The following is a 19,419-nucleotide window of genomic DNA, read 5'->3' as shown; positions in this document are numbered from 1 at the left end:
ACATACATACATACATCTATCTTGACCATGCCTTCCCACTTTGCACATACCTGGAACCTTAACTTACTTTTTAGAATTAAAAATTTTTTTCATATAGTTGCAGCACACTTTTCCCTCCCCCAACTTCTCCAAAATCTTCCCCCACTCCCTACAAACCCAACTTGGTATTTTCTCTCTCCCTCTTTCAGAAAATGACAAAAAAAAATGTAAAAATCAAAACAAATAAACAAAACCACAATAATGCAAACATATCCCAAACAAACAAAAAAGGCACACACAAAAAAACATGGAATGTGTTCTGTGTTGGCCAGCTACCCTTGGGCACGGGGCCTCTGCTGGGCCGTGGATGATGTACACAGTACCACACTCTATTGGAGGAAGCTGGCTTTCCCAGAAGGTAACAAGTGCAATAAGCTTTTTGACTAGGGATGACCTTTTCCCTTCTCTGTGCTAGGGTTTGTTTGTGTTTTTGTTTCTCTGGTTTGAACCTATGCAGGTCTTTTTTTTTAAATATTAACTTTTTTTAAAAGACTTTATTTCTTTATTATATATAAGTACACTGTAGCTGTCTTCAGACACACCAGAAGAGGGCATCAGATCTCATTACAGATGGTTGTGAGCCACCATGTGGTTGCTGGGATTTGAACTCAGGACCTCTGGAAGAGCAATGAGTGCTCTTAACTCCTGAGCCATCTCTTCAGCCCCCTATGAAGGTCTTATGCATGCTGTTGCAGTCTCTGTAAATTAATATGTGTATCTGCCTGCTGTGTCAGGAAGATGTTGTGTCCCGGAGTCATCCACCACCTCTGAGACTCTTTCCACTTCCTCCCCATGTAGATTCCTGAGTCTTGAGGACAAGAGTTTAAGGAAGCCATCACATTTAGGGCATGGTTATCCAAGTCTCACTTTCTGCCCATTGTCTAGTTGTCTTTGTGTTAATTCCCAGCTACTGCAGGAAGAAACTTCTCTGATGAAGGCTGAAGGACCATTGTATGTCTATTTTCGTAGTAGCAGATTTTCCCCTAAGCCTAAGTTGTGTCAGGGATGAATCCCAATCTCATAGAGCAGGCCTTAAATTCAATTTAAAAAAGTGGATGGTTACTGTCATAACTTTTGTGCCACTACTGCCTGCCAGATTGCTGTCCGGTGTCTCAGGGTTTGTGTCTAGGTGATACTGGTCATTAACACCCTCCCCGGCCCTAGTAGCATACAAAGGACCATAAACACTTGTCAGCAGGGGTAAAACTTGGAGCTGTGCACCAGCTCTGTTTCTCCACATTCAATGACATAAGTAAGTGGTGTCTTCAGCACAGGACCTTATAGTCAGGTGACCTTGGCAATGGTCTGTGATGACTGGGGGTTTCCATGGGGTCCCTGGGGCCAATGACTGAAAATGGTATTAACTCATTTCTGGCATAGGAGGTATTTAGTGGGAGCAGTGTCTCCCTCAGCATATGGTGACTGTACTTATGTTCATCTTGTATATGTATATATTTTAAGAAGCTCCTACAGCAGTAGGTTTCCATATGGTGCTTCAAAGGGCCTTGAGCCTTCACTTATTTTTAATTCAACAGCAAGAACATTTCATCTGCTCTCAAAGTAAAGAATACTGGCTGTTGTCCTTGGGAGGCACAGCAGAAGACAATGGAAAAAGGATAGTTTGGTCTTTGTATGTTTGCCTTGCTAGCACTCCATTCCTTTACGGGCAGTGGAGCCTCCTTCCTTGAGATTCCAGCACCTACAGAAAAACAGCTGAGACTTCCAGCTTTGTGAACTGAGCAGCTAGATTCCTGGACTATGTATATATATATATATATATATATATATATATATATATATATATAGAGAGAGAGAGAGATTCGTTCTATAAGTTCTGTTACTCTAGAGAACCTTACTTTTAATAAGGAAGGGCTCAACCTCTCCTCTACCCAGCAGAGGTGGTGGAAGAGAAATGTTATTAGGCTATGGGGGAAGTGGACGTGTTTCGAAAGAGTTCTTTGGGGGTGAGCTCGATCCTCTTTGGCAGTAGTTCTGTCCCATAGCAAACACCAAATGGGACTCAGCTGCTGCAGACTGGTCGTCTAGGCAGACAGCAGGCATGAACCAGCGACTACAGTCCAGTCCTTTCAGCAGCCAGACACCAGGCAGCCATAGTCCAATCCGGAAGAAGCTACCAGGCTCGCCAACCGCCAACCGACCTGGGTCAGGCTGCGGGAGTGGTGGACTGCCTCCGGAACTTCACAAGCAGTTCTTGGCTGAGTTTCTCTCAATGGTGTCATTACTGCAAGTTGAGCTCGACCATGCATTGGTTGTTTGCTGGCTGACTTCATAGTGAACCAGTGCATGCGTGTCATTGTTGAAGATTAGAAAGGAGCAGCAAACCAGACCGGTGCTGGGTGCTGGTCTTCCACATTCTGTGGGTCATGTTTATACTCCTTTATCACAAGTCCTTTCCCATGTCTGCTCCAGCAAAACATCCTTTCACCTGTGTCTGCTTCAGGAAAACATTCTTTCCCACGTCTGCTTTGGCAAGACGCCCTTTCCCCTGTGTACCCCAGCAAAACACCATTTGACATAACTAATTTTCCAAAGAAACCGGAAGTTTCCACTTCATACCTTCCAAACAGGAGGGTAGGTGACAAAAGACCTCAGCTTCATCACAGCAACCGTTTCATCTGTCCTTTGGAGGCCACGGTGACAAGGGAACGGTGTGTGTATGCACAGACCACATTGTAGTTTGGGATTTGAATGGCCTTCAAAGGTCTTTACTCTGAGACTCGGTCATTCACTGATGGCACTATTGGGATGTATTTGGAACCTTTAGGAGGTGAGATCTAGCGAGAGGAAATTAGGTGAGGGAAGATGCATGCCCCTGGTGGAAAGAATGGGACCCTAGCCCCTCCCTCTTTCCATCTCTGTTCACCCGATGGTCCCTAAGCCATGAGCACCTTACTCTATCCAGTGCTATCACCATGATGTGCTGATCACCATGGGTTCCAAAACCGTGCGACTACAACCACAGGCTGAAAACTCTAAATAAGTTAAAACAAACCTTTCTTCTTTCTAAGCCAATTACCTCAGTTATTTGTCACAGTAACAGGAAGCTGGAAAGCATGGGCTAGAATCCTGCCTGCCCAGGGGAGGGTCACGCAACACAGATAGGCAGCTTCCTAGCGATAGGCTTGGTCAACAATGAGAGAGAAAGGAAATAGCCGGGTAACTGCTATGCCTGTTAATCCACTGGCAGCAGCATGCTCTGTGGTTGGTGTAGCCAATGATAAGGCTGGTTTTTTTTTGTAAAGATTTATTTATTTATTATGTATAAAGCATACAGTATTCCACCTGCAGGCCAGAAGAGAGCACAAGATCTCATTACAGATGGTTGTGAGCCACCATGTGGTTGCTGGGAATTGAACTCAGGACCTCTGGAAGAGCAGTCAGTGCTCTTAACTGCTGAGCCATCTCTCCAGCCCCAAAGCTGTTTTTATTACTACATAATTAATTATATATGTATTTCCATATGCCAGCAGGACACCGCTGTTGACCCATAGATGTTACATTTTTATGGTTATGAGCTGTTTATCCGGCATGTACACGGATGGCCAGTTTTTATTAACTTCTTGCTTACCTATCACCAAGGAATACTTTAAATCTCATCAACTTTCCCATCACTACCACAGCTTGAAGAAATAAAGTTTCAAAGTTTCATAGATATGGAAAACAAAGTCATAAAAACAAGGTTTTGAGAAATACATCTGGTGGTCAGGATGCCCAGTGATATGAAATAAGTTTTGGTGATCGAGATTCTGACTAAGCTAATTAAGGCAAAACAATAACAGGTAGGAAAGACCCCCCCTACCCCTCTCTGTGGTAAATCCCGAGAACAACCGCAAGATGTCATCCTGACCCTGCCCGATCACCCAGTTCACCCCCCTCTAAGGGACGTGCCAACTTAGCCCTTTCCCAGTGATTCTCCAAGGCCAGGTGTAGGGCTGGATAAGGAAAGTGACCAACTGAGTCAAGAACAGCCCCTTAAGCAGGCCAGCCAATATCTGACCAGATCCTTTCTCCTGTGTACCACCAATGAGAATGGGCCAGCTAACCCTGTTGCTGAAGTCTGCCCTCTGTAAGGAATAAAAGTTGTGTACTTTTGGGTTCAGGGTTGTCCCTCCCTGCATGGATGAGCAGCCCCATGTACGTGGATTAAAAACCTTACACCCTCATGCTATTGCAGCGGTCACTTTGTCAATCTGTGCTCTGCGGGTTGCGCTCCTGAGGTAAGGCCACTATGGGGTCTTACAACAAGCTCTTTTAGAAGACTTAGCCCAACTAGAATAATAAATTCAGGTCACAGGGACAAGCACAGTGGTGTGGTGCGCGCTTACAATCCTAACACTTGGGAGGCAGAACTGAGGACCATGGGTCTGGGGCCCTTCTTTCACAGAGTGAGATCATGTCTCCAAGATGAATAGATAATGAATAAATATAAAATGTATCATCTTAGATCCTTTAAACTGTGTTCTCTGTTTCACAGGGTCTAACAGAGTTTCTAAGGTGAACACTTGCCCCAGCAGAATCCCAGGATATTAAATTTAGAGTCATGGAACTTAAATCCCTTTAATTTTTTAAAATTAATTCATTAATTTTTTTTCTTATTCACTTTACGTCCAGTTAACTGCCCCCCTCCCAGTCATCCCCCTCTCACAATCCTTCCCCTATCCCCACTTCCCTTTCTTCTCTGTGTGGGTGGCAGCCCTCTGGGTATCCCCACCCCCGGCATATCAAGTCTGAGACTGGGTGCATCCTCTTCCGTGGAGGCCAGACAAGGCAGCAGCTAGAAGACATTCAGATAACCCCTGCTCTGGACCCACATGAAGACCAAGCTAAAACTCCAGCTCCCTGGGAGAGGAGACAGCTGCTTCCATAGATGGGCTTTTAGACTCTCAGCTGTAGTTCCTGAATTCTTGTAGGTAGGAATCGGAGCACAAGACCTGCCACACCCAAAGTAGCAGGGCGAGTGGCTCAAGAACATGCTGGACTGACCCAGGCTCCAGAGCTTGTCTTTAGGACTCTGAAGAAAGGTGTTGATTCCTGGGTCCCAGGGTGAGGTTCCAAGTAGAAGAGGGCTAGCAGGACACTGTCACCTGTGACTTTTTCCACACAGGAAATTCTCCTTCTTCCCCATCACAGCACCCATGACTGCTGTGACTTCTCACACTACATCTGAAACTCAAGCGTGGCTCCTGCCTCCCGTCACTCCTGCCAGTGAATAAGACTGCATGTTCTATAGCCTTTATTCTGTGACTTGCAGCTTAGCTTTCTTGTAGAGTAGATTGCTCTCCCCAAAGACGTTCACTCCTTATTTTTAAACATATTTAGAAAATGTAAATGCAGTCTACATTAGCGGCAGTCTGCTAACTTAGTTCAATACATGAGAAGTACTTAAGAATTGGAATCAGTGATGGGATCTGGGGAACCAATGGATGAATTGCATGTGGGAGGTGAAGCAGGTATTTAAACAGACACACACACACACACACACACACACACACACACACACACACGCACGCACGCACTCACGCACGCACGCACGCACACATGCACGTGCACACCAGCCGCAGCAGCAGCAGCAGCAGCAGCAGCAGCAGCAGCAAAAGAATCCCTGAGAGATGGGGGCAACTAGTTGTATTGCTTTTATTACAAATTCGATCTTAGCCATTTTCTCTTCTCACTAGAGTTTTCGTTTTCTAATTTGCCTTTCTCCCTGCCTTTAGGGTCCTCCTTTAACTTCATACTTCATGCAGTGTTCTGAAGTGGAAGGGAGAATGGTAAACAACAGCGACGCAAAACCTCACGAGCGCCCCCTGCTGCTTCTCTGGCGACTACACAAGTCCTTGCTTCGAATTCGCACAACCACAAGCTCCAAACGGTGCTACAGAAACCATTGTGGGTTTGCTTCATCTAAGCTGCAGATTCCTTCGTTGCTGGAGGTTTATAGACTCAGACGCGAGGGGACGGGATCGTGGCGTTTTATCTGAACTATTGTTTAAATAAATTGCTGATAAAAAATGAAGTCAAACAAGTTTACTGGGCCTGAAGTGGAACGACAACAATGTTGAAGATATGTTTTTAATCATACATATGAAGATGTTTATATATATATATATATATGTGTGTGTGTGTGTGTATGTTCACATATGTATGTTTACATGTACACATATACATACATATATGTATATATTTCCATTGCAGCATTTATGTTGTGCTTGTATGTTTGCTTTATTTTCTCAAACAACTTAAAATTATATATGTATGTATATATATATATATATATAATTTGTAAGTAGTTTTGAATATGACGCCAAAAATACAATTAATGAAAGAAAAAGATAGGCAAAGGGCATTTTATAAATAGAATGAAAACAGTTGATAGAATAGAGAAAACATTTACAAGGCATGTGTCTGGATGAGCATTGATGTTTGGAATATTAATAACCGTAGCTCCAATGATACACAAATGATGACTAAGAACATGGAAACATTCACTGAATATTGATGTGCATGAGGCAAATGCAAGCCAAACTGCATGAGGTCTGATCCCACACACATCAGAATCAATGTTTTAAAAACAACAGAAAAATAACTGTTGGCACGGATGGAGAGAAAACGGAATTCTCTTTGCTGTTGGTACGGATATAATGTGGTGTAGCCCCTGTGAAAACTGGAATGATGGGTCCTCAAAAGCTTAAACACAGAATAACTCATCTGATCTAGCAACTCCACCCTGGTACACACTCACAACTCCTGAGAGCAGAGATCTGAGCAGTTGTTCAGGCAGCATTCCTAACATTAGTCAAAAGACAGTTCAACCAATCCCTCTTTCAGTAGAGGACGAAATGCACATGATGTATAATATACATACCATGGACTATTATTCAGCCTTAAAAGGGAGTAAATTCGGGGTTGGGGATTTAGCTCAGTGGTAGAGCACTTGCCTAGTAAGCACAAGGCCCTGGGTTCAGTCCCCAGCTCCGAAAAAAAAGAAAAAAGAAAAAAAAGAAAAAAAAAGGGAGTAAATTCTGACAAATTTACATCTAAAGGAAGTTTGAAGATACCATACCAGTTGTTGAAAAGTAAATATTGACGAATCCACTTAAATGAAGTACCCAGCGTACTCAAGTTTATAGAGCTGGGATCATGCTCATTGATATCTAGTGGGAGAAAAGAACACATATTAGATATACAAAAACTGCTTCAACTCGTGCTCTCTTGTTCTCTCTTGCTCTTCCCCCTTTGTCTCTTCTCTCCATTCCCTTTCCCCACTCTCCACATGCTCATGGCCGGCCTCTACTCTACCCTTCTACTTCTCCACTCTCTCTGCCTTTATCTGCCCCTACTACCCTCTTAACTCCCCTCCCCATGCCATGAATAAACTCTATTCTATACTTTCAAAAAAAGCTGCTTCAAAAGTGGACATCTATCTCTTCAATGTCTATTTAATGTTTAACATTGAAAATTATACTGTCTCTTAACACTTTTATAATTGTATCTATTTTTCTCACATCAAACTCTTCATTCCTAAGACTTTAACAGACTTTCTCATTTGCTTTAGCTCATAATATACATAAAATTGTCACTGACCTACAGTGACAAACGTTAACGATAGGAGATGATGACGGCTTTTTAAAAAAAATGCATGTAAGCATTTCATGACCACAAAGTTACACTTTAAAAAATAAGAAGGCCGGAGGACAGTGGTTGTAACAAAGTAACATCACAAAGGAGGGAAGGGATGGCTGAATTGGGTGAAAGCTGACCAAAAAGACAGCCCATGCTTTTGAACGAGGGAGACAAAAACTAAACTATATCTCAAAGATTCATTTGGATGTTAAGTTATTTTTCAGCACATGTAAGAGCACTATAAAGCAAAGTAGGCATACTTATTTAGGACGGGGTATGTGATTGGGACGAGGCTATATGAAAGTAGTAACCTGTTTTGTTTGCTCTGTGAGGTTTTCTAGGACGTCCTTTTGTTTGAATAATAAAACATTCTATGTTTAGGCTTCTAAATCTTTTTTGAAACAAGGTCTCAATAGCCCAGGAGGAATTTCTAAACTTCCTGTCGCCATCTCCTGAGGGCTGGAATTAAGGCAGTGTCCACCATGCCTGGTTTTTATGCAGTGATGGGGATCAAATCCAGGACTCAGCACAAGAACTCTAACAATCAAACTACATCCCAGCCCTCAAGTGCGACTTCCTAGGCATCTGTCATCTTGATTCTCTTGTCTACCATGCACGATCTTGTCCTACAATTCAGTGTTGCCATTTGCTTTATGTCTGCTCTTTATTGTTAGGTATGCACAATTTACATTCCTAAAATCATTCCCGTGTCAAACATGAGCTTGATACAGATTGATTTCAGTGACTGTTAAAGGCCTTTCACCTGTGGCTAGGTCCTGGGTTATGTCCACTCCTATAGATCCTAGAGATGGTCCCTGCTCTGTGTGTGTGTGTGTGTGTGTGTGTGTGTGTGTGTGTGTGTGTGTTGTTGCTGTTGTTTTAATTACATAGTATGCTCAAACTCAAAAAAACCAAGAGATTGCATTTTATATTGTACGTACAGTGAGATTCAGCTGTCCTGTGTTGAAGTCATGGAGAACCATAGTTTTACACAAGGCAAAGAAGATCCTGTATTAAAAAACGATCTAAGAAAGTGTGCAAATACGATGCAGAAGGAAGCCCAGTGACAGACCCTAGCTCAAATTAAAACTCTTCCGTGAAAGATTCATCGTCTTTTGGTCAACCATCATCAACAAAGTGTAGGTAATAAAATCTACTTCAGGGTTCTTGTGAGATAAATGAACTGATGATGTCTGTCAACCCCACAATATGCTGGGCTGGGGAGGAGTCAAGACCATCTTAGAGTATGTTGGCTCCTCCTTACTCTCAGCTCTACCAAGGCCTCCTCAAAAAGTGTTTGTGCCATGCAGGTGCATCTCCATAGTAACGCCTGTTGCTCTTAGCTGGTTTTTCTGGTCTCTTCTATGACTCTTAAACCCAACCCAGCTATTGCCTTTAGTGGCTGACTGTTTTTTCTGTCTCCAGTGTTTCCATCTATATATACACTGACTGAAAACCTGCGCATGAGTGTGTACATGAATACACACACACACACACACACACACACACACACACACGCATGTGCGCATGTGCTGTGCTCTCTGCAGCCTGTACTGTTCAGTGCACACAATGAATCAGATCTCCAATCTTAGCTGCAAAATATACAAAAACACCCAGGTTCTGGTTTACACTGACCCTATACATAAAACTCATTTCCTCCTCTGTGCTCAGAACCATTTTAGATCTAGATAAAAGTGTAAAAAGAGACCCCCCCCCAAAAAAAATGCCCCTTTTGTGATTTGGTACGGGGTGGAATTCAACAAATAGGGACAGTGGTGGGCTTGAAGCAATTCATTTCAGAATCAAACTTACATATTCATTAAAAGCACAGTAGAGGCTGTAGTATTTATTATACCCTGAGCAGTAAAGAATGTTTGCTTGGCTGCAGGCAGATGGACACCTAATGTGAGCAGGTATAGGAAACAAGGGAAGTCCTTTGGGATCTTTATTGCTTCACATAGGCATGGCCTTGCCAAGGACCACAACGCCTCAAACACACGAAGGTGGCAAAGCCTTCCTCAGGTACGGCTCAGGGGATAGCAAAGCCCTCCTATGGTTCTGTGTGTGGCTGGTAACTGTGCAGAAATGTCTACCTTAGCCTTTTCCGCCTGGATGTTTACTGCCTGAAGATTCCTCCCCTACGGAGATGGCTTCTACCCAGATTGGTGTGTCTGGTGTCTCTGTGCTCTGATGGATTCACGGCAGCAGCCTAGAAACTCAGTGTGTTTCCCATCAACCTCTCTGCTAAGGTAGGTTGATTATTTACAGCTGAGTAGGGTTAGCCAGACTCCGTAGGAGGTCTCTGTGGGGGAGCGGTCTCAGGCTGCAGTTGTCTGGGCAGCGGAAGCTATAGTCGATAGTTACTACAATCATTGGTTTTAGCTAAAGGTCAATGGTTTCTGAGGGTCTGTACATAGACCAGGGGAAGGCTTGGCATGGCTGTGCTCCTGCAAATACACATTCTCTCGGGACTTCACTATGTACTGTTTAGGTGTATTCGAAATGTCACATTTATGTACATAAATATGTAAATTACTATGCCTCAATCAAAAATATTTAAAAAATATGAATGCTTAAAATGATGGCCGTACCATGACTAGTCATTATACAATATATACACTTATTGAAATGCCACCCAACATTCTGTATTCATGTAGAACTTTTTAAAAGGTTTATTTATTTATTTTATGTATGTGAGTATACTGCTGCTGTCTTCAGACACACCAGAAGAGGGAATCAGATCTCATTACATGGTTGTGAGCCACCATGTGGTTGCTGGGAATTGAACTCAGGACCTCTGGAAGAGCAGTCAGTGAGCCAATCTCTCCAACCTCATATAGAAGTTTATGTATAAAATATGTAAGAGACATGGAGAAAAAACTTTTTGAGGTAAGGTTTTTCTGTGTAGCCCTGGGTGTTCTGGAACTTGTTCTGTAGACCAGGCTGGCCTTGAACTCAGAAGCTGACCGGTCTCTGCCTCTAAGTGCATTAAAGGTATGTGCCACCACATCCAGTAGGAAAGAAAATATTTGTAGGGGATGTGAGGTAGCACTCTAAATTTGTTAGCAGCTTTTCCCAATTCTTACTTAAAGGAGAACTTTAGCCCTTTGGGACTTGTACACAACCAGAGCCCAAAGATTGTGAGGCAGATCTACAGAGTCCTACCCTAATTTTCCCTAAACAAAGAAAAGGTTTGTTAAAGAAGCCCAATGGGGCTAAAGGCTTCTGGTGTGTCTGAAGACAGCAACAGTGTGCTTATATACATAAAATAAATACATATTTTTTAAAAGAGTTGGGAAACTAGCCTAGCTTATATCCTATGCATTTGTAAATAATGGTACACCTCTGAGTTTTTATTATGGGATGGGGGGCGGACAGGTGGAAAAGCCAGCAACAATAGCTAACATTTATTGAATATCTTCTGTATCTTTAGTGCTGTCTAGAACATTTTGAATACCTCTCAATTTTTTTTTCTTTTTCTTTCTTTTTTTTTCAGAGCTGGGGATTGAACCCAGGGCCTTGTGCTTGCTAGGCAAGCACTCTACCACTGAGCTAAATTCCCAACCCCAATACCTCTCAATCTTGACAGCAATCATGTTAGTTACTTTTGTATCTCTGTGACCACAATAGAGGGCAGGAGTGGCTTAAGAGAGGTAATATTTATTTCAGCTCACTGCTGCAGAGGGCTCTACTGACTTAGGAGAGGTAAGATTTATTTCAGCTCACTGCTGCAGAGGGCTCTACACTTCCTGGCAGGAGGGATGGGGCAGGGCAGAGGTGCTTGAGTCATGACCATGGGTGTAAGTGGTTGCAGCTATTCAAGTCATGATAGACTAGGAAACGGAGTGCAAGATAACAAGTAGGGGACGTTTCCATATCCCAAAGACCTGCCCCCAGTAACCCACCTCCTTTGGCTGAGCCCATCTCTGAAAGGTTCCACAGCCTTCCAAAAGTAAAAACAGTAACCCTGGCTGAGGACTGGGTGTATATACAAAATCTGAGCCTCAGATTGCATTTAAGATTCAAGTTATAGAAGCAACCTGATAAGAGATGCATGTTGGGTAGTCCATGCCTCAGACCATGCAGCAGACATACGGTCTAAGCACGTTATTGAAGCTGTGGTGCTGTGTAAATTCAGAGACTGGCCGCAGACAGTAGACTCTGAGTGGAGCAGAAATAAGGGCCAAGTCTGGGTCAGGTCAGCCTTGTAGCTATTCCACTCAAAAGGACAGGATCCCATAAGGCTGGTTCTCAACTGGAGCCCTGGAGTTACTATCTAAGCCTACAGGAAGAGCTAACCCAAGCAACGCCAAGGCAGGCATTGTCGCCTACTGTCAGGGCACAGGTAGGAAAAAAGAAAGCAGAGCAATGACTCGCCCTCTCTGACCTTCATTGTGCGTCCACAGATTAGTCCACAGATGCCGAGACAAGGGGACAAGGGATGTACAAGGGAGAGAGATTCGAGAGGTTCTAACTCAGAATTCTAAGAGAGTCGGTTCTAGTAGGCAGTTCATTCCTTCCGTCATTCCACAAATACTGATTAAGCTCCTAATGCATGGATATCACACACACACACACACACACACACACACACACACACACAGGCACACACACATACATGCACACACAAACACACACATACACAAGCATGCACACACACAAGCACACACACACACACACACACACACACACACACACACAGAGTCTTCTTGGTGTATGTCTCTGTGCAGACATCCATGACCCAGTTTCTAAGAATTTTCTACCAGTTTTCCTAGTTGTTTCCTGCTGTATGTTATGAGTACTGGAGTTAATGATGTTATGCTGTCTGTCTGTCTCTGTCTGTCTGTGTTCTATCATCTATCAAACTGGCTAGCGTACTACCTATTCTTTTATTTTGGCTTGCTACATATTTCATAATCTCACCCACTGGAAACAAGAGAAGCCCCCATTTTTGTGGACGTTGCCTTCACCTTTCTTTCCTGGCATCTAGCAGCCCAGACTGGAGGGGCTCCCCCACTGTACATGGGGCTGTCTTTGTTCAATAACGCTTGGGAGCACAAGTGAGCTCTGTATTTACCACCCTTTCTGCAGGGTGGCTGGGGCGCCTGGAAGCTCCTCGCACGCAGCCTTGCGCAGCCACAGGACTGACCGCCCAAAGCACCAGCCATGAGCTTTATTCCTCTAGCCTCTGGAGAAAAACCTTTGATTTCATGGGGATGATTATATTTATTCTTGCCCACTCAAGGATGAAGCCCAAGGAACAAGAGGTTCCCCCTTTCAGAGGCGTCACAATGGCTTACCTCCAGCCAAAACCCACGGGGTTTTTGTTTTTTGTTATTTCTGGGCTTTGTTGGGCCTCTCTTGGAAACGATTACTATACAACTTACTTAAAGAAAGAGTAGAAGGATTGAGCCTAAGAAACTCAGACAGAGGGGGGTAGAGTTGGAAGGGGTGGGTCTGCAGTGCAGAAGCTGGAGGGCGTATGTGATCAGAAAAAGAAGTGTGATAGAGTGCCCCAATGTCGCCAGGCAATGGGCATTCATTCCATTTTGTAGTGATGTTTTCAGCCTATTGCAAAGATGCAATATTCCACAATTGACTTTTGGAGAAGCCTAAAGAATTGGGTCTTTGCATTAAATTTTCAGGAAAAAAAGACAGCACACACACGCACACACACACACACACACACACACACACACACACACACACAGAGAGAGAGAGAGAGAGAGAGAGAGAGAGAGAGACTTTTATCCTAAAGTCATTGTAAATCCAAAGCAGGCTTTTATCCTCCACAGTTAAATAAGAAAGAAAGGAAAAAAAATCTCGAATACCAACATTTGAGGTACAAAGACTGTCATGGACCAGTGGAAGTTTGCAAAATTATATGTAAATGACTCTCTCTCTTTTTTTTACAAAAAACTGCGGTGGCCCTATGACACTCCCAAAGCTAATCCTAAAGAGAAAATCTACTTAGCAAAAGAAAGTTTTGTCTAATTTGGTTAACAGTTGAGAAGTGACAAAAATGTTGAATATATTAATAATTTATATTTCCAGGGTAACACTATATCTTTAATGCTTCACTGACAAGGGAAACTCAGAGTGGCTTAATGCGGGAGGCAGGGGGGCACATGTGAAAGGCCTTCTTCATATTCCGTATTCAGCGCTGTTGAAAATGGGTGTAAGACATGAGCTGCAATAATGGGCGCCATCCATTCTTGTATTTCTGCATAATTTGTTTTTATCCCATATTGCCCTGTGTGCACTGGCTGCCCAGGGAGGCCTGCTCCTTCCCTACAAGTGTGCACACTCCAGCTCTTACCAGCTCAAAAGGAGGAAGATGGTTCCCGTGTCATGGAGGAATCACTTTAAAACTCTCTTGTATGAAAGATTCTTACAAAAGTGTACCGATGCACACGTACACACACACACACACACACACACACACACACCGTCATATTTATGTCACAAGTTACACGGCATGAGTGATGTAATAAAGGGCTTTGTGTGTTTGCCTTTGTGTAATGAAAGTTGATGGTTTACAAATCGTAGGTCATCCCATTCCTTGACCTTGGTAAATAGAGGTCAGGGCTCTCTTAAACCCTGTCTTCCACCCCGGAATAAATCAGCCTACTTCCAACCTCCAGGTAATCAGAAAGCAAAGTCACCCTGCCCTTCTCCAGCTAAATGACTTTTGGAAACTGAAAAAAAAAAAAAACGGTGCTACATAATATCAAATTACTTCTTTAAAGGGCACCAATTGTTAACAGGACCAATATTCAAAGGGAAAAAAATTAATGGTGGAAAAAAATCAATTTCCACTATTTCGCCTGGTTGGGTGCTTTACTTTACCTGTTGATACAGCACGCGAGTTCATTTTGCTGTTTGGGTCTTAGAAAAAAAAAAGGGGAGTGTGATCTACTAGTTTAAACCTATCACTCCGGAAGTGAAAACCATTTTGTCAAAAAATCAGTGTCCTGAAAAACTGTAAATGCGTGAAAAATCACCAGCCACGCCCTCCCTAGACATAACCTTTCTCACAATGCTCTGCATTGCCGAAGCATTGAGGGAGATTTAAAGCAAAAATTCACCCTAGAGAGGGACTTGGCCGACCTGAGAACTCCCACGGAGGACCCAGCTTTGGAACTAGCATCAGAGTCAGCTGGGAGTCCCTGGGGGAGGGAGACACATCTTCCAATCAGATGTGTGCTGGCATTTGCCAGGGTCCCCTAGAGCCCTGTGGAGGGGTTGATTTGTGCGTCAAAGGCAAAGTCCCAGAACCCTCTGAGGTCCAGTGATTGTCACCCAAAGAAAGAAAACAAACTGTGTTTCTTAGACAACTTAGAATGTTACTTGCTCCACGCACTTATTTATTTATAAATAGAGATGTATTGAGGCGGTGACCTCAGCTATTCATTATGGCTGGCCTGAGATTTGCCCTTTCGCAGACAAGTGAGAGGCTGCCCCGAAGTAGGAAGGGCCTCCAGGCCGCTCTAGTAAAAGGGCTCGATCCATTCTCGGGGTTGTTTTTTGATTTGCATACTCTGACAACCTAAGGCCAGGTTCCAGATTTATGCTCATATCTGAGGCAAAGGGCCAGGATTCAGGAGAGGAAGGTGAGCTTGAGCACCCCAGGAGCCTAGTCTCCTAACCCTAAGAGACCTCTCTGATATCTGCTTAAACTTCCATTTCTTCTTGCCTGGGACTGCGCAAAGGTCCTCCCTCCTCAGCCAAATTACTGAACGCTCTCACCTGGGCTCCTAGCAACCTTAGGATTCCGTGTAAGACACTTAGCGTGGGTGGTTTGTGGGTGAGCAAAAGATAAAGAACTCCACTTCTTTAGCACAAAATATTTATTGGTCTTTAGCACAAAAAATATTTATTGGTAAGGGAGGTCCTTCTGAAGGCGAATTCGCTCCTGGTGCTCTCCCATCCGATTTTTGTTAGCGCACTATTTACACACGTACAACATATACATCGTCTCAAACTGGCACCAAATCGCAAAGTAATCTATGCGGTGAGTGGGTGTCAGAGCACCGGAGGGTGCTGGGGCGTGTGCAGGTTGAGGGTGTTGGGGTGGCCATGGCCGATCAGATTTAGGTAATGCCGGTCCAGGCCCTGCATCGGAGCCAAGAAGGGGCTGTGGGGCTGTGCGGGAGTGGGGAGAGGTACGGTCGCGCTGGACAAGTAAGGCAGTGCTGGGCTGCGGGCCGCTCCAGGAGGCCAAGGGAATGAACCTGGGGTAGCCCCCTGCGGGAACACTGTGGCTTCGCCCGGGCTGTGGCCCGGGAACTCTGGGCCGGCTGGATGCAGTTGATAGGAGAAATCCGGCTCCGGGAGCGAGAGCGGCGGAAAGGCGGGCTCCGCGCCCAGGCGAGCCTTGGATTGCAAGAAGGCAAGGATGCGCGCGTACTTGGTGTCTTTGGTCTCCATCCGCTCCACGGTGGTGAGGTAGTGCACCAGGTTCTTCATGCACTCATGGTAACCATAGTGGAAGTAGTTGGCAAACTCTGCTAAAAGCTCTGCTGGGGTGGCAAAAAATAAATAAAAAGAAAAGAAAAGAAATGGCAGGAAGAAGGAAAGAAAAGAACAGGAGCCCCTCCTAGAACGCTCAGGGCGACTTTACAGGGTTTGGGCTGGATTCTCATTTGAAGCTGGCATTCTCTACTCGACAGTCTAGGAATTGGAAAGACAGTAATCTTGTCTCCCTAAGAGCCTGACTACACCCCTTACCCTGCCACCCCCCACCTGTGAGGACCTGCTCATCCATGGCACCCAGCAAGTACATTTTCAGGAGTCAAGCGCCGGTCCGTTCTGGCGGCTTCCCGCTCCCGGACTTCCCCCCACTCTCAGACTCCAGGTCTCCGCGTGGCACACGATCCCTTGTCAGGTTTCCTTTGCCTGAATCAATGCCCACCTTTTTCTCTTCCCCGGGGAAAATCCGCGGAATGCAGAGCTCTGAGGTACTGAACTGTCATCTCCAGGATCTCCGCCTTCTCCAGTTTCCCGGAACTCTGCAAAAGAAGACAGGAGCCTAGCGCCGGCCCACCCACAGCAGACCCACACAGATGCTCTCTGTCTCCTGCAGAGGACCAGCCAGGAAGATGCTGGCGCCAGAGAGGTTACTACCACTCAAGTCCCGGGAGTGGGGCGAGTTCTCTTAGACCTGCAGCGTCCACAGAGGCCCCGGTGCTCTGCAGAGAGCGACGGTGGAGGAGTCCCCAGTACTGAAACGTTACCTGTTTTGCCAGGGCCATGGGGACTGTCTTGCCCAGTTCGTTCAAGCAGCGGTTAATTCGGTCCCTCCTTCGCTTTTCGATCACTTTATGAGAAACCGGGGTTCTCTGTAAACAGAAAGTTTTACATTTAAGATGGCTTTGCCCAAGGGGTCATCCAAGGCAAAGCCTGTGTGCTACAAAGGTTCACTCGCCAACCGTGCCCCACCATACTAGACCAAGAGAGCTCTGTGTCCCCGGAGCTAATGCTGGAGCGTTTGCATTTTAGCTTCCCTACACACCCCTGCCACCACCAAGCTGAATGCCAGAGCTTTGGGACGTGGCCACCAGCCTCCCAGCGTGAGTTCTCTCCAATTATGGACTCTGTCTCTGTCCCCTTTCCAAACCACTTTGGATTTCTCCACACTTAAAGTCATGGGTGGCGCATCTTAGTCATCTATGCAGCCAGACGGCAGGTTGGCCAGTCACACTCTTCCACCACCAGAGCGCAAGGACTCACTTTGCGTTCCTTGAGCCTGTCAGACATTCTGGGGTGTGTGTGTGCGCGCGCCCTCGGCAGAGGCAGTGGCGGGAGGCACTCGTCCACGTTCCACCTCGTGTGCCTCTTCAAGTGTTTCAGGTAGACTGCAGCCTCCCGGGTCCGAGGGGGCTCCCTTTATAAAGCAGCCATCTAGGACTGCAAGAGCATTCTCACGAGTTGAATTATTCCATAGGATTAGGCATTCTGCGTTTGGAGCATGTATGCATTCAAGGTCAGTTTTAAAGAAGTTAAGAAAAAAAATTTAGCAGCCGAGGGGGGCGAGGTGGGGGCAGATCAGCTTTGTTAATCCACGTGGCTCTTCAAAGGACACGTGATCCGTCCAGGAATAACATTTGCATGGCAACCAGCACCTCGGGAAGAGGAGGTGAGAAACTGGAGCCGGCGCACCAGCGAGCGCCTGCACTCTTCGCTGGCGCAGAGCGCAGGGGCGCAGTGGCTGCGGGCACCGGGGGGCGAGGACCCTCACAAAACAGTGTCGCTTCCTTTAGTCCCACCGCTGAGTCTCACACGATCGTCTGTTTACAAATCCCAGCAAGCCCGCGGTCCCAGCGCCGAGTGGGTTTTAAAGCCTGTCCAGAGTCATTAAAGTAATTAAGTAAGCCTTTAATAGGCTGTTCCGCCGGGTTCAAGGGAGAGCTCCTGGAGACGGAGGCGCCCCGTTTGTTCCCAGGCTTTTCTCACACGACTTGGTGACACGTCCCTCTCCCCCCTTTTTGTTTACACCGCTTTATTTGTCCGGACATCCCGGCAGGTGTGGGGCTGCGGCTGGCACACGAGGCTCCCGCCTCGCTTCGCCCCTCCCGCGGGTCTTTGGCACGCGACTCTCCCCCGCCTAGTCTCTGACCAAGTCGTCTGCTTTCTCCCCACCCCCCTCTGGCTCTCTCTTCGCGGGGGGAAGAGGCGCAATTTGTAGCCTATTATCCTATAGGAAAATGTCCATTGAAAAGTATGAATAGTTTCATTGGGCTAAATTTTAATAATGCCATGGGTGGGGTGGAGGAGAGACGGGCGTGTGTGTGTGTGTGTGTGTGTGTGTGTGTGTGTGTGTGTGTGTGTGTGTAGGGGGGGTGGGAGGATTCAGGGGCAACACAGAGGAGAGTGGGCCGAAAAGAAAAGGGAGAATGCAGCTGGCCCGGGCGAGCATTATGCGCCGTCACCTGCATGAGGGGGCGCCTACAGACCCCTATTCATTTGCCTAATTTTGGTCAATTTAACAAACTTCAGGAGAAATTATTGTGGCTTTGTCAGGGAGGGTGAAGCCTTCTGATCGAATTAACAGCATGTTTTGATCCGGTAAATGTCATTAGAAAGGGAGAAACAATCGAGCTTAGAGGGCTCTGGGTAATGCGCCCAAGTGGAGACGCCGAAGCGCACGGCTCACAAAGGGAGCAAATAGCTGCTGCAGAGAACTTTTGTGCCCGCCCATCGCCCAGGTTTTGACACAAAAAGGCATTATTTCATACTTGAATACGTTTAATCCAACGATTGTCTATTTTTTGCAAACATATTTTCACAGCATTGTTAACTTTTTATGTCCCTCTCTCGCGGGCGCCTTTTCTTAACGTTTGGGGGCGGGAGAGCGCAGACACTTTGGGCATCAATATTTGTCACTGAAAAGGGCCCCGTGAAGTTAGGGAATTTGATCTCTTTTTTATGGTTTTAGAAAGCGAGATATCGGGGGGAGGAGGTGGGAGGGAAGAGTCGGACAGAAACCCAGAAGGAAATTTGCTGGACAGGCCCAAAGGAAAGGAGGGGGCGGCGGCTTCTGGGAACTCTCTCTCCCTGCTGCGCCTTTGCCTTGGGCCGGCACCACAGCCCCAGTCCCCCACCCACCAACCTCTTATTTGTCGCCTCTGGGCATGCGTGGTGGGGGGCTGGAGGGGGCGAACTTTCTTGCATATAAAAACAATAAAAATGACCTTTGCTTTATGATTTATTCCAGAGCCACCAAGTTCTCATCTGTTC

At 45.7% G+C, this 19,419-nt stretch overlaps 2 protein-coding genes and 1 non-coding gene across 2 annotated transcripts; 1 reads left to right on the top strand and 2 right to left on the bottom strand.

Moving 5' to 3' along the window:
* Erich1 (glutamate-rich 1) overlaps nt 1-19,419 on the bottom strand; it is a gene marked incomplete at its 5' end in the record, with an annotated part of 52,793,804 nt that overhangs the window by 29,549,329 nt on the left and 23,225,056 nt on the right.
* Trnat-agu36 (transfer RNA threonine (anticodon AGU) 36) lies at nt 6,957-7,037 on the top strand. Its single transcript has one exon. It is a non-coding gene; the product is annotated as a tRNA-Thr (tRNA).
* On the bottom strand, nt 15,513-17,993 carry Helt (helt bHLH transcription factor). The gene is given in 4 exon segments (NM_001447122.1): nt 15,513-16,199; nt 16,595-16,691; nt 16,917-17,021; nt 17,413-17,993. Coding segments are annotated over 4 exon segments (723 nt in total). The 5' UTR covers nt 17,440-17,993; the 3' UTR covers nt 15,513-15,705.

Source organism: Rattus norvegicus, chromosome 16, assembly GCF_021556685.1.
Source record: "Rattus norvegicus strain SHRSP/BbbUtx chromosome 16, alternate assembly SHRSP_T2T, whole genome shotgun sequence".
Lineage (NCBI taxonomy): Eukaryota > Metazoa > Chordata > Mammalia > Rodentia > Muridae > Rattus > Rattus norvegicus.
The sequence above is the reverse complement of the archived record's forward strand: the minus strand, read 5'-3'. Positions and strand labels throughout refer to the sequence as shown.